This window comes from Sinohyriopsis cumingii, chromosome 6 (genome assembly GCF_028554795.1).
Source record: "Sinohyriopsis cumingii isolate HCF-2022 chromosome 6, ASM2855479v2, whole genome shotgun sequence".
NCBI classification, from domain to species: domain Eukaryota; kingdom Metazoa; phylum Mollusca; class Bivalvia; order Unionida; family Unionidae; genus Sinohyriopsis; species Sinohyriopsis cumingii.
The window spans coordinates 164,240,351-164,263,851 of NC_142966.1; the positions used below are offsets into that span (position 1 = coordinate 164,240,351).

General features: G+C 33.8%; 2 protein-coding genes across 4 annotated transcripts in view; both read right to left on the minus strand.

Annotated features, from left to right (window-relative positions):
* Positions 1-822, minus strand: part of LOC149798453 (uncharacterized) — a 51,319-nt gene extending 50,497 nt beyond the window's left edge. For both annotated transcript variants that reach the window (XM_089963645.1, XM_089963644.1), the window contains exon 1: positions 675-822. In XM_089963645.1, the coding sequence (XP_089819771.1) occupies positions 675-732 (58 nt within the window). In that variant the 5' untranslated portion in view covers positions 733-822. The remainder of the gene's footprint in view (positions 1-674) is intronic.
* A 4,194-nt stretch (positions 823-5,016) lies between these two features.
* The window catches only part of LOC149798454 (receptor-type tyrosine-protein phosphatase U-like), a 69,000-nt gene continuing 50,515 nt past the window's right edge, over positions 5,017-23,501 (minus strand). Inside the window, exons 13-26 of one of the 2 annotated variants that reach the window (XM_089963648.1) lie at positions 22,655-22,728; positions 22,185-22,221; positions 21,491-21,588; positions 20,831-20,956; positions 16,707-16,849; positions 16,054-16,189; positions 15,461-15,610; positions 14,633-14,789; positions 13,721-13,794; positions 13,332-13,469; positions 11,893-12,012; positions 9,708-9,862; positions 8,506-8,641; positions 5,017-8,104 (exon numbers count right to left, since the gene is read on the minus strand). In XM_089963648.1, the coding sequence (XP_089819774.1) occupies positions 8,024-8,104; positions 8,506-8,641; positions 9,708-9,862; positions 11,893-12,012; positions 13,332-13,469; positions 13,721-13,794; positions 14,633-14,789; positions 15,461-15,610; positions 16,054-16,189; positions 16,707-16,849; positions 20,831-20,956; positions 21,491-21,588; positions 22,185-22,221; positions 22,655-22,728 (1,625 nt within the window). In that variant the 3' untranslated portion in view covers positions 5,017-8,023. The remainder of the gene's footprint in view (positions 8,105-8,505; positions 8,642-9,707; positions 9,863-11,892; positions 12,013-13,331; positions 13,470-13,720; positions 13,795-14,632; positions 14,790-15,460; positions 15,611-16,053; positions 16,190-16,706; positions 16,850-20,830; positions 20,957-21,490; positions 21,589-22,184; positions 22,222-22,654; positions 22,729-23,501) is intronic. The other variant, XM_089963649.1, reaches the window with a different exon arrangement.

Here is a 23,501-nt window from a genome sequence, read left to right on the forward strand (position 1 = left end):
TACAGGGCTTTTAAAGTTCTGCTTAGAAAGTTAAAGGAAAGGCGTTAAATCTATCTATCTATCTATCTATCTGACTGACCGTCCGTGCGTCCATCGCTTCATCCATCCATCCATCCATCCACCCATCCATGCATCCATGCATTCATCCATCTATCTATCAATCAATCAATCTATCTATCTATCTATCTATCTATCTATCTATCTATCTAAGCATCTACCTACCAACCTACCTACCTTCATGCATGCATGCATCTATACATTTACGTACATATACATACAGGGCTTTTAAATCTCTGCTTAGAAAAATAAAGGAAAGGCGTTAAATTCATAAGAGGAAGCGATACGCAGAATTAAGCGTGTACCCGACAGCTAACCTTAGCTCACTTACAGCCTATTTATAAAGCAGGCGTAAAATAACAAAACTGAGTGTCCGTTTGGTATAAAACACTTGCCGTTACTGATCACTGCCGCCTCAGCTCTGTTCGCGTGAGTGTGAGTCTCGGGTTCTAGTAATGTGCGTATTGACAAAGCTGGCCATTAATGTAACATGTTACGGTGGATCTTACCAGGGTTTTATCGAGTTCATTCTTCACCAGCTATAATGGTCGCCATATATATCTCTTCCGCTGAGAAATGGCGATAAACCCAAAATAACATAAGATAACATAACTTACCTTTCCCAAAGTATACGTAGTGGACAGAAATGACATAAATAAATACAAGTTGTGTCATTATTTTCTTCAGTGTCTGCGATGTTCTGATGATTCGGATGATTATTTTGTCTGCTATGTTTACATACTATGACATTGCCAACAACCTATTTGCGTTATTCCCTTATCTCTTCTTTCTCAACTAGGAAGTAAAAAATTACACTTCGACTTTTTTTTACTGTAGTGGTTATACACTAAACCTACCGCTCCGGTGGCCTAAGTGACTAGAGCGGATGCGGGAGGTCGTGGGTTTGAACCCCGACCGAGTCATACCAAAGACTTATAAAAATGGTACGAGTATCTACCTTACTTGGAGCTCAGTATTGAGAGGTTAGTGTTGGGACTTGTCGACCTGATATGAGGACAGTGTGACTGGACATCATGCCACATTCCTAGACACCACTATAAACTGCCACAATGTAAACATCGTAGCAGCGTGACTGAACAAGTGTCAAAGCTACGTTAAAAATCCAAATCACACACACATAGACAACCATTGTTGGGGGTATTTATTGTATGTTACATATTTGCAACCTATCTACACTAAGACAAACACACACACATACACATAAATGCAGGATACTCAATTCAGTATATGTATAACATTCATCTAATGAATTTAATGCCATTCCTCTTCAAATGGAATATATAAACATAAACAGATTTTGCATCTATTCATCCTTATCGTATGTTCAGTTTTAGCAACTTGTTGATTCATTGCTGTATTTACAAACTAAATGACTAGAGTAATATATCAATAAATAGTGTCACTGTTGTTTGTTTTAGGGTGTAACGTCATTTTTCAGCAAATGATACACCTTACGTAGGTATCACTATATATGGTGGAAAACAAAACATATAGAGCCCGGAAATAACATCTGACCCACTGGAAGCTGCTGACAAACTTTATCACATACCCGTGTTGGTTGAAATGAGACTCGATCATTCGACTACTCGGCATACCTGGAGTCTTTTGTTACCGTGGGTCTGTTTGAACCAATTAAGGTCCTACTTGCATCACATAATATATCTATCTATCTGACTGTCCGTTCGTCCATCCATCCATCCATCCATCCATCCATCCATCTATCTATCTATCTATCTATCTATCTTTCTATCTATCTATCAGACTGTCCGTCCGTCCAACTCTATCTATCCATCTATCTATCGATGTGAATATCCGTCCGTCCAACTCTATCTATCTATCTGTCTGTCTGTCTGTTTGTCTATCTATCTATCTATCTATCTATCTATGTATCTATCTATCTATCTATCTATCTATCTATCTATCTATCTATATAATCTAATCTGACCGATCAGGTGGCCTAATGGTTGATGGTATGATTCGATTGCGGGTTTGAACCCAGGTCGAATCATACTAAAGACTAATCAAAATGGTACGGACAGCTCCCTCGCTAGTCGCTCAGTATTAAGAGGTTGGTGTTAGGACTGGTCGGCCTGGTGTCAAGATAATGTGACGTGGTGGGACTTCATACTACATATCTGCGGCTTGAAGCTCCAGTGTTAGACATCACTATAAACTGCCACACTGCAGACATGGTAGCGATATGGCTGAACATTTGTTAAAGCTTTCTTAAAAATCCAAATCACACTCACATAGCTTATCTGATCTAATATATTACATTTAATCAATCAAATATAATTTCATAGTTTAATATGTCTACATATCTAATCTATGCTAAATGAAATATCCATTTCTTGAAATTATGTTACTGAACCTAGTATAAATTATGGAAACAATAGTCGTGGTGTGAAGCATGACTACCCACCGCAACTGCTGCCTTTTCCAACATATACCTGTAGGATATATAATCCAGGACACGGTTTGGATTTCTTACTTGTCGGAGATATCACTATTTAACTTTCCCCTGTGATGGATAGATATCTGTGTTGCATGGTTTGCTTTACTGATGCAAGTGTTTGGAAATAGGAATATCGCCTTTCCCTCTCTCCTACTCTGATCATACACGCATATATCATTCCCTTTGTTTAGTATTTATAGGAATGGCTATTTGCCCACACACACACACACACATTCGTTCACATTCACTATGTGCAGATTTTGTCTGAGATTATTAAGAAGCCGATATTGAGTGTGAACCTCATGTGACCGAATCAGAAATACAGAAAAAGAAAAAAATAATAATATAAATATGTTTCTATTATTGACGCTCTTCGTATTTAATAGACAAAACAAAAATACGTAATGAATACATAGGTCCTTGAAATTACACAACTTTGAAAACGACTGAATAATGTTAGAAACTAACTGTGATACCGATGATCAGCAAAGATGATAGAGATAAATCAGTGCAATTATCAGCTAGTAGCTTTGCTGCTATAAACTATGCCTGAAACATTTTGAATTATGTGGCACCTATGATTGGATTTCAAGTAAAAGTCTGCATCCTTGACTTAAAAATTGCATTGGCTTTTAATTCGAACATTACAATGCACAAGATGATATCAATCTCGCTGAGGAAATTTAAATATGCACAATTATCAGATTGACGATACAAACGTATGTAGGGTTCAAAGCAACCATGTGCTATATTCATATTTTCTCGTGCATCAAATACGATGATGATTTTAAGAAACGAAGGATTCTCTGTCTCATGCTTTGGTGAATTTTGGCAAATTTCTAGTTCATGTTTAGCAACATTTTGGCAAGTCGCATTGCCCAGAAATGGACTGTATACATGGAAGAGGTACCCAGTCGGTGGTGAACATTTACGATTTATACTCTCTTACCTTTAAGAGTCAAGATGTCCCCAGGCTTGTAGTCCATTTGCTGTGTTGTCTTATCGTTTTCGTTGTTGTTTTAATTTTCTTTAATACGTTATTTGTTTCTTTAATATTGGGGTAAACTTCCTATCTTTAAAGCGTTTGAATGATTTTAGGACAACTCCATCGATTTAAGCAGAAGACAAGAATGACTGTGTCCCTTGATAAATTAGTTCCTAGTGCGTGGACACCATGTCTGACACGACCGGATTGATACAACCAGACTAAGATAAGAAAAGTAATGATTGTTTTGCGACTACCCCAAGATAAATGTATACAAAACAAATAGTAGTAAACGCTACTTACGGCTTGTTACTCCGAAAGTTTGTATATTCGCACGTCTGTAATTATGTGCTCTTTGGTATTAAGTTGAGTATCGGGTATATCGGTGATTTTTTATAACAAATATCACACATGTGTTTGGTGATCGCTTCAGTCTGTTTTGGGTATTTGAATAACTTAAAATGCAGTATTGTTTTAAATATAAAATGTGCTCACTACAATATAACTAAAGTTACTGTATCCAGTACAAGTTAGGAACCTTCCATAAGTGTCTTCTTTCACAGGTTTCAAAACTCAGTAGGAACTATAAGACTCTCATTAAGTAGCTGCTATACGTTTCCTTAGAAAATATCCCTTTTAAATAGACTCTATTGTTTTATGTATTGCTTGGTGTCATTTGTTCTCTATTTTAATATATGCGGAAAGGAATAAAACTATAGCTCTAGTTTTAGTTATCTGAGATGTGCCACCCCTTGCATTTTTACGAAAATACTGAAGTTGCACGCATGCATAGCCCCTTACATTTAGCAGATCATAATATGTTTTGAATTATTAATTGGAATTTCTTATGATATATGTGATATACAGTGTTGTAGGATCTGTTGCCTATTTTGAGGTGTGAGAAATGAATAAATAATAGCTCGTTTTAAAGATTTTAGATTAAAGCGTACCGTGTATTATTTTTTAGAAAATATTGTTTTCAAGCATATTATATATACAAGGGAGTAAAAACATTGAAAACCAACAATACACAAAAGAGGACATATTTCGAAGACAAATCTATGTACCTACATTATTATTAGTATTATTGACCGCTCCCATGGCCTAGTGGTTAGGGCGTCAGCCTTGGATGTGGGAGGTCGTGGGTTCGATCACCGGCCGAGTCATACCGAAGACATAAAAATGGTACTAACAGCTGCCTCGCTTGGTGCTCAGCGTTAAGAGGTTAGTCTTAGTACTGGTCGGCCTGGTGTCTGGATAATGTAACTGGGTGGGACATCATGCTACATGTCTGTGGCAATATAACCCAGTGTTAGACATCACTATAAACTGCCATACTGCAGACATCGTAGCGATATGACTGAAAAATTGTTAAAGCTACGTTCAAAATCCTAATCACACACACACACACACACACACACACACACTATTGATGGGATCTAACTAAAAAGCAGTGAATTGAAGTTAAACACAGGTTAGTATGAAAGAGACATGTAACTTACATTTAAAATTTATTCAAATTGAAAACCATAAATGAGAGATGACATTAAAAATGTTAACTTTCAACAAAGAGTGTAGAAGGTTTATCATTTTAATTTATTATAACCTTCGTGGACATTAAACTTGGTAGAACTAATCGGACTTATAAGGTGCTGACCGTGAATCAAATATATGTTTTGATATACAATTAGCGTGGAGATCTATGCTGATTTAAGGTGTACAATGTGTAAAATGACTGTGAAATAAATATCCAGTAAATTAAAATAATAAAATATGTAATGTATTATTTTAGGTGTTCAGCATACGATGCAAATGTACAAAAATACCACATTAAGAATCGTAGGTATAAGGACTGAATAAATAATCAGTCAGTCATGATCTAGGAAACGAATCTTGATGGCATTTTCTAGTTGAAGAGCGCATGCATGCATGATCGAAAACAGGCTTACGATACTGTTCATCTTGAATCTTAAAAGAACAATATGAGGTCATAAATCAAATTAGTGCAATTGGTCTTTTTATGAAGCCTTCAACATTGTGTTTGGCTAATTGCTGCCTAATTAGTACCATAGTTTCAGGCGAAAGTAACAATGACACTGATATAATGTATTATGTGTTGAGATAATTGTATGATATTTATTGACAACTGCAGATATGCAGAAGGACATGTGACATAAATAATGTTTTAAATCACGGAAATTGATTTATATGAAACCTGTTAAAGTTTAGTTTGTATTCGGATTGTAATATCGAAATGCAAACTCTGCTTTTGTTTGCACATTGAATTGCGACTTGTTTACTGACATTTTCAAGCTAAAAACCCCACTGTTTTTGAAAAAAGAAAGGAAATGTATTCAAAATACTTTATGATAGATATTGTTCGTGACAGGCATACAATAGTTACTATACACATTTATGTAGGCGTGATTACGGAAAAGATCTCTCACTGACAGGTAATGAAAACGTCAATGAATCAATACAAGGCGTGAATAGAGGAGTACTAGTGCTGAAAGTAAACCTAACGTCCTTGATACACAAAGCATGCATATAAAAAGTTTATATAGAACAATATTCAAGTAGGAGATATTGTTGTTGTTGAATTTAGCTTATTTATTTTAAAGTTAAAGAGATGCAGAATAGTGAAGGCAAGCGTTTATCCAAACGTACAGCGAATACCATCAAAACAATAATGTACAAAATGTGAAAAGTAACTATGAAAAGTCTAGTCGATTATTATGCCGGACATTTCTTTTGTCTTGGAAGACAGTAGTAGCTAGCACATGTAAAACGTCTTGAATATCCTTAATATGGGATTTCTGAGAAAGTCGTCCCCGGAACGGTACACCCGTCTTATTCATACGAAAATCTCTTATACTTGCTGCTAGTAACCAGATTCTGATTTCTTTCAGGTAACATAATTACTTTCTAGGCAATAATTTGGATAAACGGAGTTAATGACATATTGCAAATCTGATATATATAGACACACAAAAGAGTTGAAAGCACATGCTCCGTTTTTCACTGTGTTTGTGTGTAGTTTATTACTTTCAAAGATAAGGAGAACTATAATAACAGGCCCAGTCAAAATGTCGCGATAGCCATACACTTACTGTCATATGCCATTCTTGTCATACATTATTCCTATCATGCATGCCAATACTATGTTAATATCATTCTTAGATGAGTGAATATAACAGTGCCTCGCTAAAACATTCTATCTTTGTCTGTTAGTTCTTTCATTTCTTTCTAAATTTAGTCTCTGCCCATGAGTGTGAACATCGTGTTTAAGTTCTGCTATAAAACCCCAAATAATTTGATAAACTAAATATTTTCTGCGAATGATGAAGTATACCACACTGTTTTAAACTCAGAGTAGTAGAACATTTATATAAGTCGCGTAAATTATCTGCTCTACATTAATTTCAGTAAATGATTTGTCTGATTTTAGTGGATAATGGGTATTTAAAGTCTTGAAAATTAATTCAAAGTCATGCAGTTTAGTTAGCAATACAAATGTATGCATTACACTCTTTAAGTCCCGAAAAATATATTGTAATAAAGATATAAGTATATATCAATGAATAAATACATTCGCTTGCTAAATCCACTGTATGTCCTGTCCATCGCATTGCATATCTTTAATATTGAGAGACATACTAGAATAACAGGCTTAGGGATAGATGTTGCTCATAATAATAGAGCTTACAGTGTTAATCAAGCTATTTATTAGTGGGTTCTGTTGTATTAGCAGCAAAATTCTGAGAATTTGTAATTTTGCACAATTCACTGTAAATTAAATTAATTGGACAATGCCAAATGGCCAGCTGCTTTTGTGAAAACATATTTTTGTATGGCCAACATAACTGTACTCACCGCATAACATTCTTTGCTATCATTAAGTTATGACTAATTGAAATTATAATCATATCAAGCATTGTCTTTGCACTCACCTGAACATTGGTCTCAATTACTGTTCTTAAAATCAAATAGACAAAATGACGTCCATTCCCGATCTTCTTTTAACCCCTCGGGGATACAATCAAACATGGATGACATATTTAATTAACAGAAAAAGGGTCAGCAAGATTTCATGTCAAGCCCATAGCCGCTAGTATTATTGGTATATACTTGACAGAATAACTGGAGAATGCACAGTCCCAAAAGGAAAGAAATGCATATATTTTACACTGTAAGTCTGGCTTGCAGGATGCCTTACATAATGATTAATTGAATAGTTAATCAACAGTGTTAAAAATTTTCAAAAGTGAGAAATACACATTGTGGATGCATCGTATTGCAGTATTGTTGCACTTGCTGCTGAGTCGACTCAACGTGAAATAAAACCGAACACTTGGTGTATGTTTATACCCTTAGCTAGCTAACGAATATGTCGCCACAAACATTAAAATAACTAAACGAAAACGTAACGTAAAGTAATATATGCAATGTCTGTCATAATGTCTGCACATCGAAATCAGTTGCAAATTTAGGCACGACGATTATTATCAGTCAATCAAAAAGTTGGAGTATGTTTCGAATGTCTTCATATACTGCAGTATACACTCGTGGCAAAACTGGAATTGCTCCTACATAAAGAAACAAAAGAAAATGTCTTAATGTTTGTAAATAGGGTAGCAAAACAGCAGCAAGCAAGCTATCTTTATTTCACATATTAAATATCAGGCATGTGGTTTCAAATTGGCCATGCAACAAAGAAATTGCGAACTTTTGTTTAGATTTCAAATTATAGACATTGTCTCCGTAAATACTATCATAAAATATATTTTATATTCAGTTTCATTGGTTGGTACCACTTTATGCAGCCTCACCTCCCTCGGCAACTATTGATTGAATAGTATCTAGGTTGTGTAATAATGAGTCCGAGTCATATCAGAAACAGTGAATACCAGGCATTTCCATATTATAGTACAGGTGGATATGAACGGGTAACAATTAAATGTACAGGGAAATAAGGACGGATTCTTACATAGTTCGGTATGATCTGCTGACGAATCGCCCTTGACCTTTTGATGGTTTGGGTAATCGCCACATCTCTCTCCACCTTGAGTCTCTCTATCACCGTGGATATCACACAGTACAATCCACTCCTCTGAGCACCGTTTCTGTAGAGAAATATCTAATTATTTAAACTACTAAATCATGGACCATAACGATGTCAAACATAAATATCGTGCATTGTTTTCGGGGCATTAATTTGTAAATTATACGCTTATTATTATCGGTAGAATGAAGCTGACAAACTAAGATAAAAAATCTTTTTAAATTGATTGCGCATCTTAGAGTAAAGTTATTAAAATATTGAGAATTGCGTTCATATGTTCAGTAAGCCAAGTGGTACATATATATATATATATATATATATATATATATATATATATATATATATATATATATATATATATATAATACTATCATGCCGGTTAGATAATTTTTAATTCGTGCTCTGCGGAATTTCGAATCCAGGTCCGCGAGTAAGCGACACTGATCGCCTTTACAGCACACACCAGCCCATATTCCATTAACACTAAGCACACATCACCAGAAGATAATGCTGCTTAGTCGGTGTTACATGAACTCGTGTATAGCAGACACACTCAAATGACGACCTAGTTATTATTTCGCATATATCTACATATCTAGGATTAATTACAGAGAATTATAAATAGACACTAGAAAGAACCGAATGTGCTATCCCAGCATTCTATAGGATAATGCTTGATAATAATAGGCATAAATTAATATTTAATACAGCTAATCGTATCCTTCAGGTTAGATAATGTTTAATTCTTACTCTACGGAGATTCGAAGCCAGGTCTATATAGCATTTGCATATTCAAATAGGCATCGAATCGGTTAAGTACTGTTGTGCTACATTCTGTATGCTCCAGGACTTAAAGGATTGACCTTAGAGAACAGAAATCATAGAAATCATATAGTTGGAGTGAGGGAAGCTTTACTTCTACGGTATTCTCAGATATGTTGTTGGGTGGTTAAAATCAAGGAATACTGGTCTATGCTATGCAAACAGTAAGTTTAGATTGTTTGGAATGCAGCATGATGTTTATAAATTACCGTCTCAGAGGAAAATACAACCGGATAAATTAATTCAGAAATTGTGCATATAGCCATTACACAAAATATTAGATGTCATGGCCTGATAGAACTTACAGGCAGTGGACAACGACAGGTTTGGCTTCCGTTTCTTTTTGCCATGCTTCAACATCACACAGAAGCTGTAGAATCGAGTCAGTGCTTCCGGGGACATTTGAATTTTCATCCCAGTTTGTAAATTGAAATTGCTTCACGGATCTTTCATGCTCTTCCTGAAAGTACGTATGCTAAAGTTAGTTGTTTTGCAGATATTATAACCTTATGCCCAAACATGAACCATTTACTAGTTTCGTAGCACATCTCTGCTTTCATGGGAAATAGCTACATAACATTTGTAGTAATACATGTCTGAATCATTCATCGCAGAATAAGTCATGGTTTCGATTTTTTCATGCATTATTAACTAAATAGATTAAAGGATTGGAAACAGGATTTATAGTTGACTGTCCATTATTCAAGTATATTAAGTACAGCAACACTTATACATTCTAACATATAATCATACTGTTTCAAGTCAATAATAATAATAATAATAATAACAATAATGATGATAATAAAAATAATGATGATGATGATGAGGAGGAGGATAACGATACTGTATTGGTCAAGGTACATGGGACGACATAATAAACTGCCAAGCTGGTTCTGACGTTATAGTGTGCTGGTATGTCCAGTTAGACAAATCGTGCCTCGGTTAAAAGGTTTTGACAACTCGGAAAAGTTGAATGCGGTTGATATTAGAGAACGAATGTCAAGGTAAGGGTATTCAGGTATAGGTGAGACCCTTTAAAAAATGCTTAGATGGTTTGAATCTTTTACGGTGGCATTTGAGCTTCATCGCAGGACAATCGAACAAGGACTTAGTTGCAACCGTAACATTTACATTATGTCTCCCATTGCGTTTTGTTATCAGAAATGATATGAGTTTAACACACTTATGCCTTTTTCAACGTTTTATAACCTGTGAATCTGGAACAATACCATTCCTCTATTGGTTAACTATAATTGTCCTGCAATGAATAATAATGAATTAAGCCTTGCTCACGCTAACATTTTAATGCATCACTGGTAAAATATACCGAATGGTGCCTTTGGGAACGTTTGAAATTAAGGCGATTAGCGACTTGTAATGACTCCCTATACAACGTTTGACCCTAAAAAACTTAAGTAATTACATACCATTACAACCCTTTTAGTACGACGAGCTGATTGCAGCTGATTTGATTCATAATAATATCGAAATATTTTCGGCGTTCAGAAATAGAAAATAATCTAGCGCCCCCAATATATATCCTATGTCGATATGAAGACAAAGCTGAAGGCATACTGTTAAAGATCGCAAGAGCAAATGTTTTGAGTCTCTTCAGTGTAATGAGGATGAGAGTTTAGTCTTGCAATTGTTCATATACTACCTATGGCGTTCCGTAGTTTACATTCGATCATTTATACACAAAGGTTTCCTCAGTCGCCAATTTCGGTTCACATAAATTAGATACAAATTCTCAAACATTGGGCATATTTTCAGACCACATCTATATTATTTCAATGTTTCAAATCTCTCTTTTGAACTTAACGCTGGTATGCAAATAATATACATTTAGTTGATTTTAATCATTTATATATATTATAAAATGCACATGCGTTCCGGATCCAGAAATAATTGCCCCCATACAAAGACAATAAAATCATGAAAATCTGTGTATATGTTTAGACCAACCATATACTGTCTGAAAGCAATTACAAATCTCTTAAATGGTGGAACACGATTTCCGAAAGAAAATCTAAATGAGATTAATTCACTTAAGATTTTAAATGCAATCATATATTACAAAATATTCATTCACATAGAAATCAAGCTAACGGTAAATGGATAATAATTATGACACTGCTGTGTACATCCATAGACCATCGGGTATATCAAAAGTTCCAAGGATTCTGTATGGAACGGTGTAGCAATCGTTGGACAGCATTTATGATCATACAGTCTTTTTTGGACAAGTCGGGAATGCATATATTACTACTTTCACAATAACCACTGCTACTACTACTATTATTATTAATGTAACATAAACTGTCTTTAGCTAGATTTGCCAAGCACTGGGTTGAGGAAAATACCTTGTTCAAGTGCCACCAAAACAACGGATAAGAACGAAGATTTAAACTAGCGACCCACTAAATGAAACAGACACAGTATCGACAGCGCTATCGTGTATGTACTCGAAAATGTTAACAAGGGTCTTACCCCGATACGGGAGAATGACAGAGTGCGCTCGATGTAGTTCTTGCAGTTTTCTTGTTGTTTTAGTTTTACAGAGAACGGTCCATACCGCGCTTCACCTTCTTTCGGCCAATAGATTCCAATCTGAAAAAATCAATTTCTTTCTTCACTAAAATAGTTAAAACGTCAAAAGAGACAAATCAATCGTTAAATGAAAAGGCAATTTTGTCCTTCATACATCGTACTGTTCAAAGAATCTACAAAATGATAGAGAATTACTCGCCCTTTTAAAGTTTCAAGTTGCGTTTATCCTTTAAATACATTATATAACATTTCTAAAGAAACTTTGAGTGTAAATGCATGCAAACAGGCTTCAAACAGTTCGAATTCAGCATATTTTAGCACACTACAGAGGAGTGACCATGACTTAAAAAGGTCACAAATGTAATGTGATTTAATGCTTCACCAGTATATTAAATTCCTACACTACTTGTGCAACATGATACAAGAAAAGAATGGCATTCTTCTATACTTTATCAGAAAATAGTCGTACTAGACTTGCAGAACATATTTAAATCAGAAACATCCCGAACCGCCAAAGTAAGAAAGATGATTGCATGTTCATGTTAAACATTCTTGTTTTATCTACTCTTTTGTTATGTTTCTCTTCTAAGATGGAGAAACACGAATAATAATTTATTGTTTTGCAATGAATACATTTGTTGCTGAACACGTTTTATTCGAGTTCGGTAAATTCTTGTTTCACTATAATGAAGACAATGTGCATTATGTATACTAAACTTTACCACGACTAAGAATACTTTTTATTCAGACATCATCTTAGGGAGAAGTACATATGACAGTACATGTGACAAGCCATCATCATATTTTGAATATTAAGCTTCAAAACATCTGGCACTCTAAATAGTTACTGCCACGTATGACAACCCTATATATGTCTTAATACATTGTTTTTATTCTGTAATAGTTCTTGTGGGAGTTTATAAATATTGAAATATATTACGAAGTAAGATTTTGCACTACTATTATTGGTATTTGACAAAAATATAATGGAATCCGTCTATGGTGTGTCTTTTTAAAAGCTATGGCTATTGTAATGCGAGTTATATATAACTGTCTGTTGCGTATTAAGATCAATCCATAATAACTAATATAAAACCTTTTGCCGTCAGAGTCCATCTGAGGGAATAGTAATCAATTAACTCAGATTAATCCTGGTATTATTTATTTAAATATGAATTTTTATCAATAAGATTTTTTTCTTTCTGGCAGAAACAAGGAACTATATCCGGCGGTAAATATCCAGGTTAATAGTTTACCTTATTGTTACATATTTTGGTTAGTTTAGTGTTCACGTCTTACTGTGAGCTGCCTTATGTAGCTGTATTAACATTTCGTATTTATAAACACTGCTTGTGTAATATAAAATTATGTCACCGTACATTGTCTGTCTTGGAACTCTCAGAGTTGAACATGATGATCGTCTTTATTTCAAAATCGTTGATCATCCTCCAGAAGTCAACAACGGTGTCGGTGAGAGGCATCTGGGTCAAAATGAACGCCTTTCTTTGTTTGTGGCTCTAGAATGATAAACGGATATTTAATAATGAAAACGGAAAACGTCGGTCGCATAATGCGCCATATTGATATGACATCGGCTATTATGTATGTGTACAAATATGACTTCTTAACGCAATACTTTCTTAGACAATGTAAAACATGTTGCAGATAGAAATATGAGCGTTTATATCATCATAACTAGGGGCATAGGATCAAGTACAATGTTCAAGGAGGATAAGATCATTTGGAATGCAGGTAAAGACGTACTTACTGGTAGTACAACAGCGTTGATATAATCATTTCTTCCCGAGACGGGTCTATTAAGAAAAACTCTGTGTTGGTCAGCTGAAAAGTAAATTATCGTTATATATAGACCAAATTCAATTTGTTCCAATTTAGTTCCTGACTGCAGATTAATTGTAATTACAGAATGACATTTGGCAAACGTAACGCAAGATATATGACTGAACAATTAAAATAAGGAAAGGAGCAGATTGAATGCCAATATAAAGCAAACTTGATATTGTTACGACATAAGATTAATGTTCTGATAAAGATGCACTCAAAATATATGCTTTGAACACCACAATGGAAAGATACAAGCAGGATATTAACGTTCATTACACATAAATACGGCCTATAGTGCAATGTTTAGGCACAGTTGAGTCACACAAAATATTCGTGAGAAAGAACAAAATATTTCCTTGGACAGTACCTTATGATGCCTTGATTAAAAAACAAAATTAATTGTGGAACGAAATAAATAGTAACATACAGAAAAAACATCCTTAATTGCATAAGGCACATTTATCTTTCTTGAAGTTATGTGTGTCCTTTTCTTTTCTGGTATTTCACAAGTATTTTGGAAATATTCATTTCTCTTTCATCCAAGTCTTATGTCATGTTTGTTTAGTGAAACACTTGTAGCATATACGATTCGATCGCTGGACCAATATCTTTTTGCAATTCATGGATGTTGTTTCTAATTTAATCTTTATTTAATTCATTTGTCTATGTTGTTGCATTCTAATTTTGGAAAATTATAGACACTCAAAGAGTGTGTGAATGTGTCCGCATTTGTGACATTACCAGTTTTAATATAATTACATGATTATTCTGTAAATATAGCTAAATAGAACGATGTTGCAATATAACATTACGTAAATGGAATGTAGCAAATTACCAGGTAAAACATTGTGATGTCTGTTTTTAGCTCTATTCTCGATATGTTTGGCAGCACTGAACTCGTCTTGATTTGTATTCCCTTCCCCTCCTTCTTCGTCGTCCCTTTTGATAGTAGCGTACACAGCCTCATGGTTTACTACTTCATTCTGCAACCTCTGAAAGACATGGGAAGTTAACGTCTTGTTGTTTTTTCAATGAATAATTAATATAAAATAATTGTCAAACAGTTATATTCTGATATCTGTAAACGTGCTGCTTTTATTTAGTTCATTGGTTGAAAATTATTATTTAGGGAAGAAATCTTAAAGTAAAAATTTACATTTTCCATCTGCTGCTGCACACATTGAATCTTTTGCTTCTAGAATATGCATATCCATGCATACACACAAATCTTAATGGTTGACAAGCCTTTCTTCAAACTCATTTTATAACCAACTATTAATAACTATTTTTATATTTTACATGCAAATGTTTAATTTCATTGATATCAAATTCAAATGATAAGTGATCTGAGAAATACTATTCATAATCTGTGCTTCAATGTCTTACAACCTTCAAGAAGCAACATATTATGTGGAAGATATTAATGATAATGACACATATATGATTACCATTATTTCTATTTCCTATTCGCCAATCTTTCTTTCTCAAGCAACATCGGTAACATGTAATATACACTTGTACAATTTAGATATTTGCAATTAATTTGTATCAATTTTCAGATTTATATTTAATCTTAAAAATAAAATCTTGAAGATAGAACTTTAATAATATCTTTAATAATATCTTAAAATTCCTTAAACAGTAAACACGAGGAAGACTCAACCTCGTATTCAAGTTGCAATTTAGGTTTCCGGTTCACAGGATCAAATTCCAATAGCTCAATGTATACTTTAGGAAAGGTCTCTGAAGTAGTCGCTGTACCAGACAGCATCAAAGCCTCCATTAAAGTCTCATGCAGGAATAAGTACTGCTCCTGGAATCAACACAAAATTTTAGCGGAATCTAAACTGTTATGATAAAAGATAAATCTTAATCAGTATGATCTAACTTATTTATATAAGTATAACAATACAACATTTATTTATTGTCGTAGGGATGGGTTAATGGAGGTTGTACCTCATATATCTCCTTAGTTGTTGACAATGCTTTGAAGTTATATGCCGAATTCATCCATGGTCAAATTGATTTGTACCATTCTGAGAAAGATACAATTGCTTTTATCACGTAAATAAAAGATCACTATGTACAAAATTGCTTTAACTGGTTTTGTCTTATGGCTTTTGAAGATGTCATTTACTAAGTATTTAAGATCCATTTTCAGATACGACAGAGAAGTGCTAAGCAAAAATATCTTTTTCAGTAATCAAGCAGTTGGTGAATGCGCAATACAGTTTGAAAAAGTATTGTAATGCTGACCTGTGTTTGCACCAAGTTCACTCTTTGACGTCTTAGGTTTGAGACACATGCAGACACATTCACCTGTCCCTCTGCTTTCCCTTGGCTAACCAAGTAGTCTAAAGCTATATATGTTCCTGTCCGACCGATTCCCGCACTACATTCATTGATTAAAAAACATAATGAGCATGTAATGAGTGATTAAACACATTTAGTTTACAAATCATGTCGGTAGTCATGTAATACACATATTTTTATTTTATGTAGAAGATGACGTTATCGTTAAGAAAACATAATGGGGACCATTAGTTTCATAAAGACACGCTAAAAACATATAATTACTACATACAATGTTTTAAAACCATCGTACGTAATGTATAGCGCTATGAGGGCAAATAAAAATTATACAAAATAGACGTTAACAATTTTTTCCAGGGTAATAACCACACTGAGTAGAAACATTATTTTTCAATGCGATGCAAAATGTGGAATAAAAGAGACAATTAACAAGTTTTCTTTATGTTTGGTGTATACATTAAAGCACAAGCAGTTTTGTCGTTATATGTTAGCCCAATATTTACAACATCAGGTTTTCGAAAATAGCTGACATGTTAAACAAAGAAATAGAAAAAAATCAGTTCACATTATCAGTGAGTAGTTAAAACGCATTGTACCTGCAATGAACAACGACTGGTTCCTTTGTAGTCACTTTGTTCACTTTGTTCCAAAACTGTACCATTGAAGAGGCAGCCTTCGGAACGCCCTTGTCTGGCCAGGCCGTGAAGTGGAACTGAGTCAGTTGCTTAGATATTTTACCCTTAAACAAATGAACAATACATTGTCACATTTCATCCACAAAAATAGTATTTACCAAACCTGCCACAGGGGTAAGAACGTTGTATGACAGCAATAACAATCATGTTTCAATCGCGAAGCTAAATACACATGCACATATTCTGACATATCTTCACTGCAACGAATCTGTTTTTCCACCACTGAGATTTCGTAGCAATGACACGATTAAAAATGGTAAAAGATATTTCTGTACTTGACTAGAGTAAGATCAATCATGAATTTATAGAACAGATATCTTGTGCTTCACCATTTGTAATTTGCGCTCGCATACGGTACAGTGGGGGTTGAAAAGGAGTAAAACGTATAGCTAGTAACAAATGATGATTCTGTTTCTGAATTCTTATTGCCCTGACTTCCCCCTGTGTATCTTGTGTTAGCGATGGGATTGCAATTTGTTTATCAGTTACAGCCCAGTGTATCATCTGTATGCATTAGGTCAATGACTATGATGGTCTAATTTCAAGCTAAATCTGATATGCGCTGATACTTGGGTGGATAGTCGCACATTAACTGCTATAGACAAGATGCATAACCTTGTAATTATTTTAATTGCTTGTAGCCCATGAGCCGCAAATCGGCGCTATAGGAGAACCAACAATATATAACCGTTGCACACATTCAAATCATATATCAAGGTGGTAAGGCTCTTTCTTGAGGGGTATAGGAAAAGTTGTATGGACTCATGTCACAATTATTACTTCCTGTTTAGTACCCATTGATATAGTCCTAGCCTATATTGAGCACTTGTCCTATTCTCGTTTTGGTGGTGGTACAAGTGTTAGAGTTAGGCATTCTTTTCATTATTTAAAGGTATTTGTTTTGGTCTGGACTACGTTTAGCATGATATGATTGTCTATGTGTATTTTAGCGACAGTGCACACTGAGTAATTTTGCATTATTGATGATCTGGAGGCGAAGTCTGTGACCCATTGCATTTTGTTTTATTTACAGTCTGAGTTATCAAAATATTGCCTAATACTCATTGCTAAGAACTTCACCGTGAATTTATTTTTGAATGTATTTTAGATGAATATATGATTTATTAGGATTTGGATGAAGTAGAACATGCAGTACTATAAAACAAATATAGAGACTTAGTTGTGCATACCGACTAAAAAATAAAAAATGATATTTATTTAAACAATTTAAATCTAGGTATTTAAATGAATGGAAACTAGTTACTTTTAAAGTTATGCCAAAATGCACATGTCAAGAGTCTCAGGCGTTGATACTCATTCTTATCAGCATTTAAGTATTATTACACCTTATACAATTTGCGATAGTGGATAGACTTTAAATTCCGTGTGTGAAAATATATTTCAAAGTCAGAATAAGGCCTTTATTGGAAAAGCATGATGACATTTTGAGAGTTGATATTATGCCTTTAAGTCATCTACACTACGTATTATGAGTCCACGTAGTTAAGTTATGTGTATGGTAGGGTCAGTATATGAGGAACAAATATCTGATTCTATTACTTTTATTAATTGTTTATAAATACAGTTTATCTGTTAATTAATCCGAGGATGGAGATGAAAATCCAATAGTAGATCGTAATGAAGTTTTATAGGAAGCCATTTTAATCTGTCAGAGAACGAAACATGTCAACGACAAAACTACAGATCAAAGGATTACAATATACGTTCCCTGATTCATTTTACCTTGGATACTAGAAAACGAAAATTATAAAGTAAGTCTTTCAAAAACTGCATTACGTTTCATTGTTGATTTTTGTTAAGACATTGACTAAATTTGGTTGTGACACTGATTAACAACAAATTGCTGCATTGTGTTGAATAATTTTTACTTAATGCATTATTAATTACTAATATAATTTTTAACTGACACTTAAAACATTAGTCCAGAAATGTTCAAAACAGATTCTTTGAATTAACGTTATATAAATGATCATGACATGGTTACATGCCCAACATGAGCAAAGATACGTATATGCTTAAATGTTTAGGCTCAAAAGTTCAATATCAGTACATCTTATATGACCTCAGTGCATCTATAGTTGATCCGTTAGTCACACGTTTGGCTCTATTCAGTTACAATTTCCATTATGCATTTGCTTAGGTTAGTAATAAATTTTAATTGAGTACTTTCAAAGTAGCATCAGCTGATATGTTCAAAATAGACCATTTGAATTAGGTTCGCACAATTGATCTTAATAAGTATATGGTACATTTCCTACATATACTAATGTTAGTCCTTGTTTATACGTTTTTCGGTTCATATGTAATGGATGATATAGGATCTCTTGGTATCATAGGTTGTCTGTGATTCACATAATTTGCTGTATGCATATCTAAGATTGCAATTGTCGTCATGAATTAGCTTACTTTGTTAATATATTTTAATTTACTACATTGTGACTTAACTTCTCTGTATACTGGTATATTCGAATTGTTGCAACAATGCTGAAACCTCACCTTGTCTTAAACTTAAGGACATCAAGTATGTATTACTAGTAATTTAGCCTGTAAATGCTGACAAAAATCTGATAAACATACTTCTGGAATCATCATATATTTTTGCGATGAATAGTCACTTTATTATATGCATTTAGGAGTCTCAAGTTCGATGTGCTTTTATTATGCTTGCACTCTTCCCTATCATATTGAAATCTCCACATCTAGCACAGTTTTAACTTCGTTTACCTACTTCTTTCTAATCTATAAGTTTAAGTGTAACATGTTATATCTTTTCAGTTCTCGCTTGCTATGTGAAACAAGATACAATAGTAGCATTAGTTGGAAGCTCTCAAGTAGTCTGGTGGTGATACAAATGTCCCATTAAGACATGACCAACGTATCTGCCATAAATTACCACGATTAGTCCATATCACGACACTGATATAAAGCATCTAAAGAAATGGCTTATTTATAGAAAACATATAAATAAAACATGTTCATAATGATTATTCATAACAACAATTGGCTGCAAATCTTGCACAATTGATTTGGAACGCAGAAATTTGTATCTTCAGTGTGTACACCTATATTCATTTGATCAGGCCTATAGCCATTAACTGTACAAGTCAAAATGATATACGTTGTACACACACAATCTAACACTTATTTTAAAAACCATTCATCAGACAACATTTATGTAAACACACATTTATACCAGATCGTATATTATGAAGATTCTGATGAAGAATTTTTTTGTTGAATATAATTATCTTTATGGCGATATTTAGGCAAATCTCTGCACGATGATCATTTTAAAGTATTATACCACCTCACTAATGACCTTCACTTGGGCAATGAAGTCCAAAGACGCGAAATGTATTGAAATGATTTTGTCTTGACTCCATGGTTTATTTGTCTCTACATGAAAATAATTTTACACACAACTAAAACATTGCTTACCCCGCTTAGTCTCTTCATTTGCTAAATTGTTCACATTCTGACAATAACGTATTTCATCTGATTCATATATATCAATACCAAAAACATAATTGGAACTAAGTTGTCAACCATTCTAAATGGTATCCTCAAGATAGGCAACTTCAATTTCATGCACAATATCATATAAAGACTTTTTCATTTTTTCTCTCACAAACTTGTCCAAATCGATGTCATTGCGCTTACAATATAATTCCGAAGTCGGGTTATTATCAATTTGTTTCAGATGCGCATTTGAATTATTATACATCTTTAAGGCCTTTTTGGCCCTTGTTTCATTTCTGGACTAAACCCCACAAAAGAACAATACTTTCAAACAAATGTTACTCATACAAAATTTATCCGTATTCTATATTATGATTAGGTAGATTACAAATAAGTGCCTAACATAAGCAAGCTGCCTTGGGTCATCCGAACCTATAGCTATAAATAGTTGAAAATGGAGGCAGTGCACACATTAAGTAGTTACTATAATTATACCTTAATAAACTTGAACCAGTCTTAGAACACAATTTTGCATTTGCGCTTACCACAGACATTTCTAGTGTTCGAATGTTGTAGTCAGCAAACGCATCAGTAGCAAGCAGTTTCACATCAACACTGCCGAAAGTCAATGTTTCGCCTTCCTCCTCTGGCCAATACAGTTCGCATTTATGCTGAAAACGTATAAACAAGGGACATAAAAGTGTTATACTCAGATACTTGAGTTGATCAATTGAAAATATTATTTCTTGAGAACGATTCCATTATCTGGTTATATCCTTGTTACCAATGCTTGACACAAAACATTAAATATCAGGCAATCATCATCGAACACGTGAGAGTAAAATTGTCTCATACAACGGGAACAAATGTTATGTCAATGGAGGACGTTCCAGACGATATTTATGGTAATTAATGTTTATTACCAATCCCATACCGCAAAATAAAACAAAATAGCCCCAAACAAGTCAGGAACAGCCAATCAAAATAAAATAAATAAACAAAGAATAAATATTATGAGAAACGTCATTACGTCAACGAAGAAAAGAACTTATTTGTAGTATTACATCATCACATCGCAGGAGAGTTCAAGAAGATATTCGAACAATGGAATAACTCATTTGTTTATAGTCATCAGACACTTATCATATATAAAAACTCTAAATATTGTTGCGCTCTATCAAAGTTAAATAAGTAAGTTCGCTTACTCTTCCACCTTCAAACAGTTCAGTTAGCATCACTATCTTTTCCACTTGATATTGCCACAACATCCGCCAGAAGTCATTTATATTTTCTTTGGTTGTACCTGAAGTAAGTGTTATGAATGCATCACAGGAAGCATACTACATTCATTTCTCAAGCACGATATTTCATACGTATGCACTTTATACATATGTATTAAAGGAACGAAGCACAAAAATATAGTTTAAATTACAGATACAATAAGGTCAGACATTGGAATTTATATTTTGGTGACAGCTTGCTTTAAAACCTAAAGGTCGTATACCCTAATGCTTATCGAACGTGCACGTTTTGCTCATCTGTGAAACAGCTAATGTAAAGTTTGAGCGAAAATGTATGATCCTGAACAAAGATGACTGTTAGTTAGCTAATCCTACCAAACTTCTCAAGGATGATTTATATATAAGCGTAAAACAAACTGCTATAATAGCACGGTCGATCTTCGAACCGAACCTGTGCAATACTTCAAGCCACATTAAACTGAATAAAACGGAAACACTGTAAAATATTGCTATGGTTATGATTCTTAAAGCCGTACCTAATAAATCGCACATACAATCGAGTTTTTTAAACACTGCATACTGATACAAAGAGCATAAAGTTAAAACATAGAATAATTAAAAGTTCTCAGCTAAGTTTAAATTAGAAATAAAGTTTTACCTTGAGAAGCGATATACTTCTTTTGACTGGAATAACACTGAAAAACAAATTATAGCGCTGGAAGGGAGACTTAGAGCAGGAGAATGAGAAGGAGAGATTATCTCATTAAGAGGTGATTGTATGGGCTTCACTATCAGCTAGATACTAAAGCGAATTTGTACAAACTGTCCAAACAATGTATATATAAATCTTCATTAAAACGTTTGGATATGATTTTAAAAATTAGTGATTGATGTAAGATAAAGCTAGAAACAAAACGAGTAGAGTCAGCATGAATGAAAGTGAGAAAAAAATGAATCTCATTTTTTATGTGTGTGTATGTGCTTAACGTCAATTGTTCAGTTCCAGCCGTTGTAGATTGTAACAGTTTCCCTTTCCCATTTAGTATTTCGTATACTATTTTCAAACTATAAAATCCAAATACATGTTACTTTCAAGACCAAATAATGCACATCAAGAATGAAACTTACGTCAATAAAAGATGCATTGATGTAGTCGCTCGAGTCGTCTCCCATAGGCTTCAGTGTGACTCTGTTGATGTCATCTAACACAAAAAAAACGCAACGAAAGTTCGGTTACCAGTTGTTTTCAATTTACTATTTTTTTATTTAAATTTGGACAAAGTTCTTTACTTTTTTCTAGGCAAATATAAACAATAATGAAATGACAGAATATATACAAGTTTTCAGTGCATAAGATAATGACATCCACCAAATTAAACAAACTTCAGACTGTTCTATTCTTTGTATTTATAGATAACGTATCTGTAATACCAGTAACGCTGGTAAATAAAAACAAAAAACACAAAAGAGCAGATTAGAGAGTTACAGCAAGTGAAACAATTATCATTAATTCAATTTAACTTACTTGAGCCATTAAGGCTTATTGCCGTATTGTTTCAAGTATGAACTTTCCATGCAGGGAAAATATTGATTGGTTGCAGCCTGTGCAAACTAAATACACAAGATAAGGATTCATAATCATTTCTGATAAAATTATTTTCATTCTGCAAGGATAGAGCTGCACATTTCTGATGCATAATGAGGTCAATGTAATGTTGTTAAGAAAATGATATATGAATGTAACGAGGGACCTTTGTAACGTGTCATTACGTTGCTTCATAAAGAAAACGTTAAAATACGGACTAAAATATACTGTAATTCTACTAATACTAGTTTCACACACCGATATTTATCGGATAATAAGATGCACATGTTGCAATCCCTTCAAGTATTTTCATGAGAAATATCGTTTGTTTTTACTATGTTCAAACAAACTTTTATACAGATTCCTGTCCTTCGAAAATTTTTTATATCC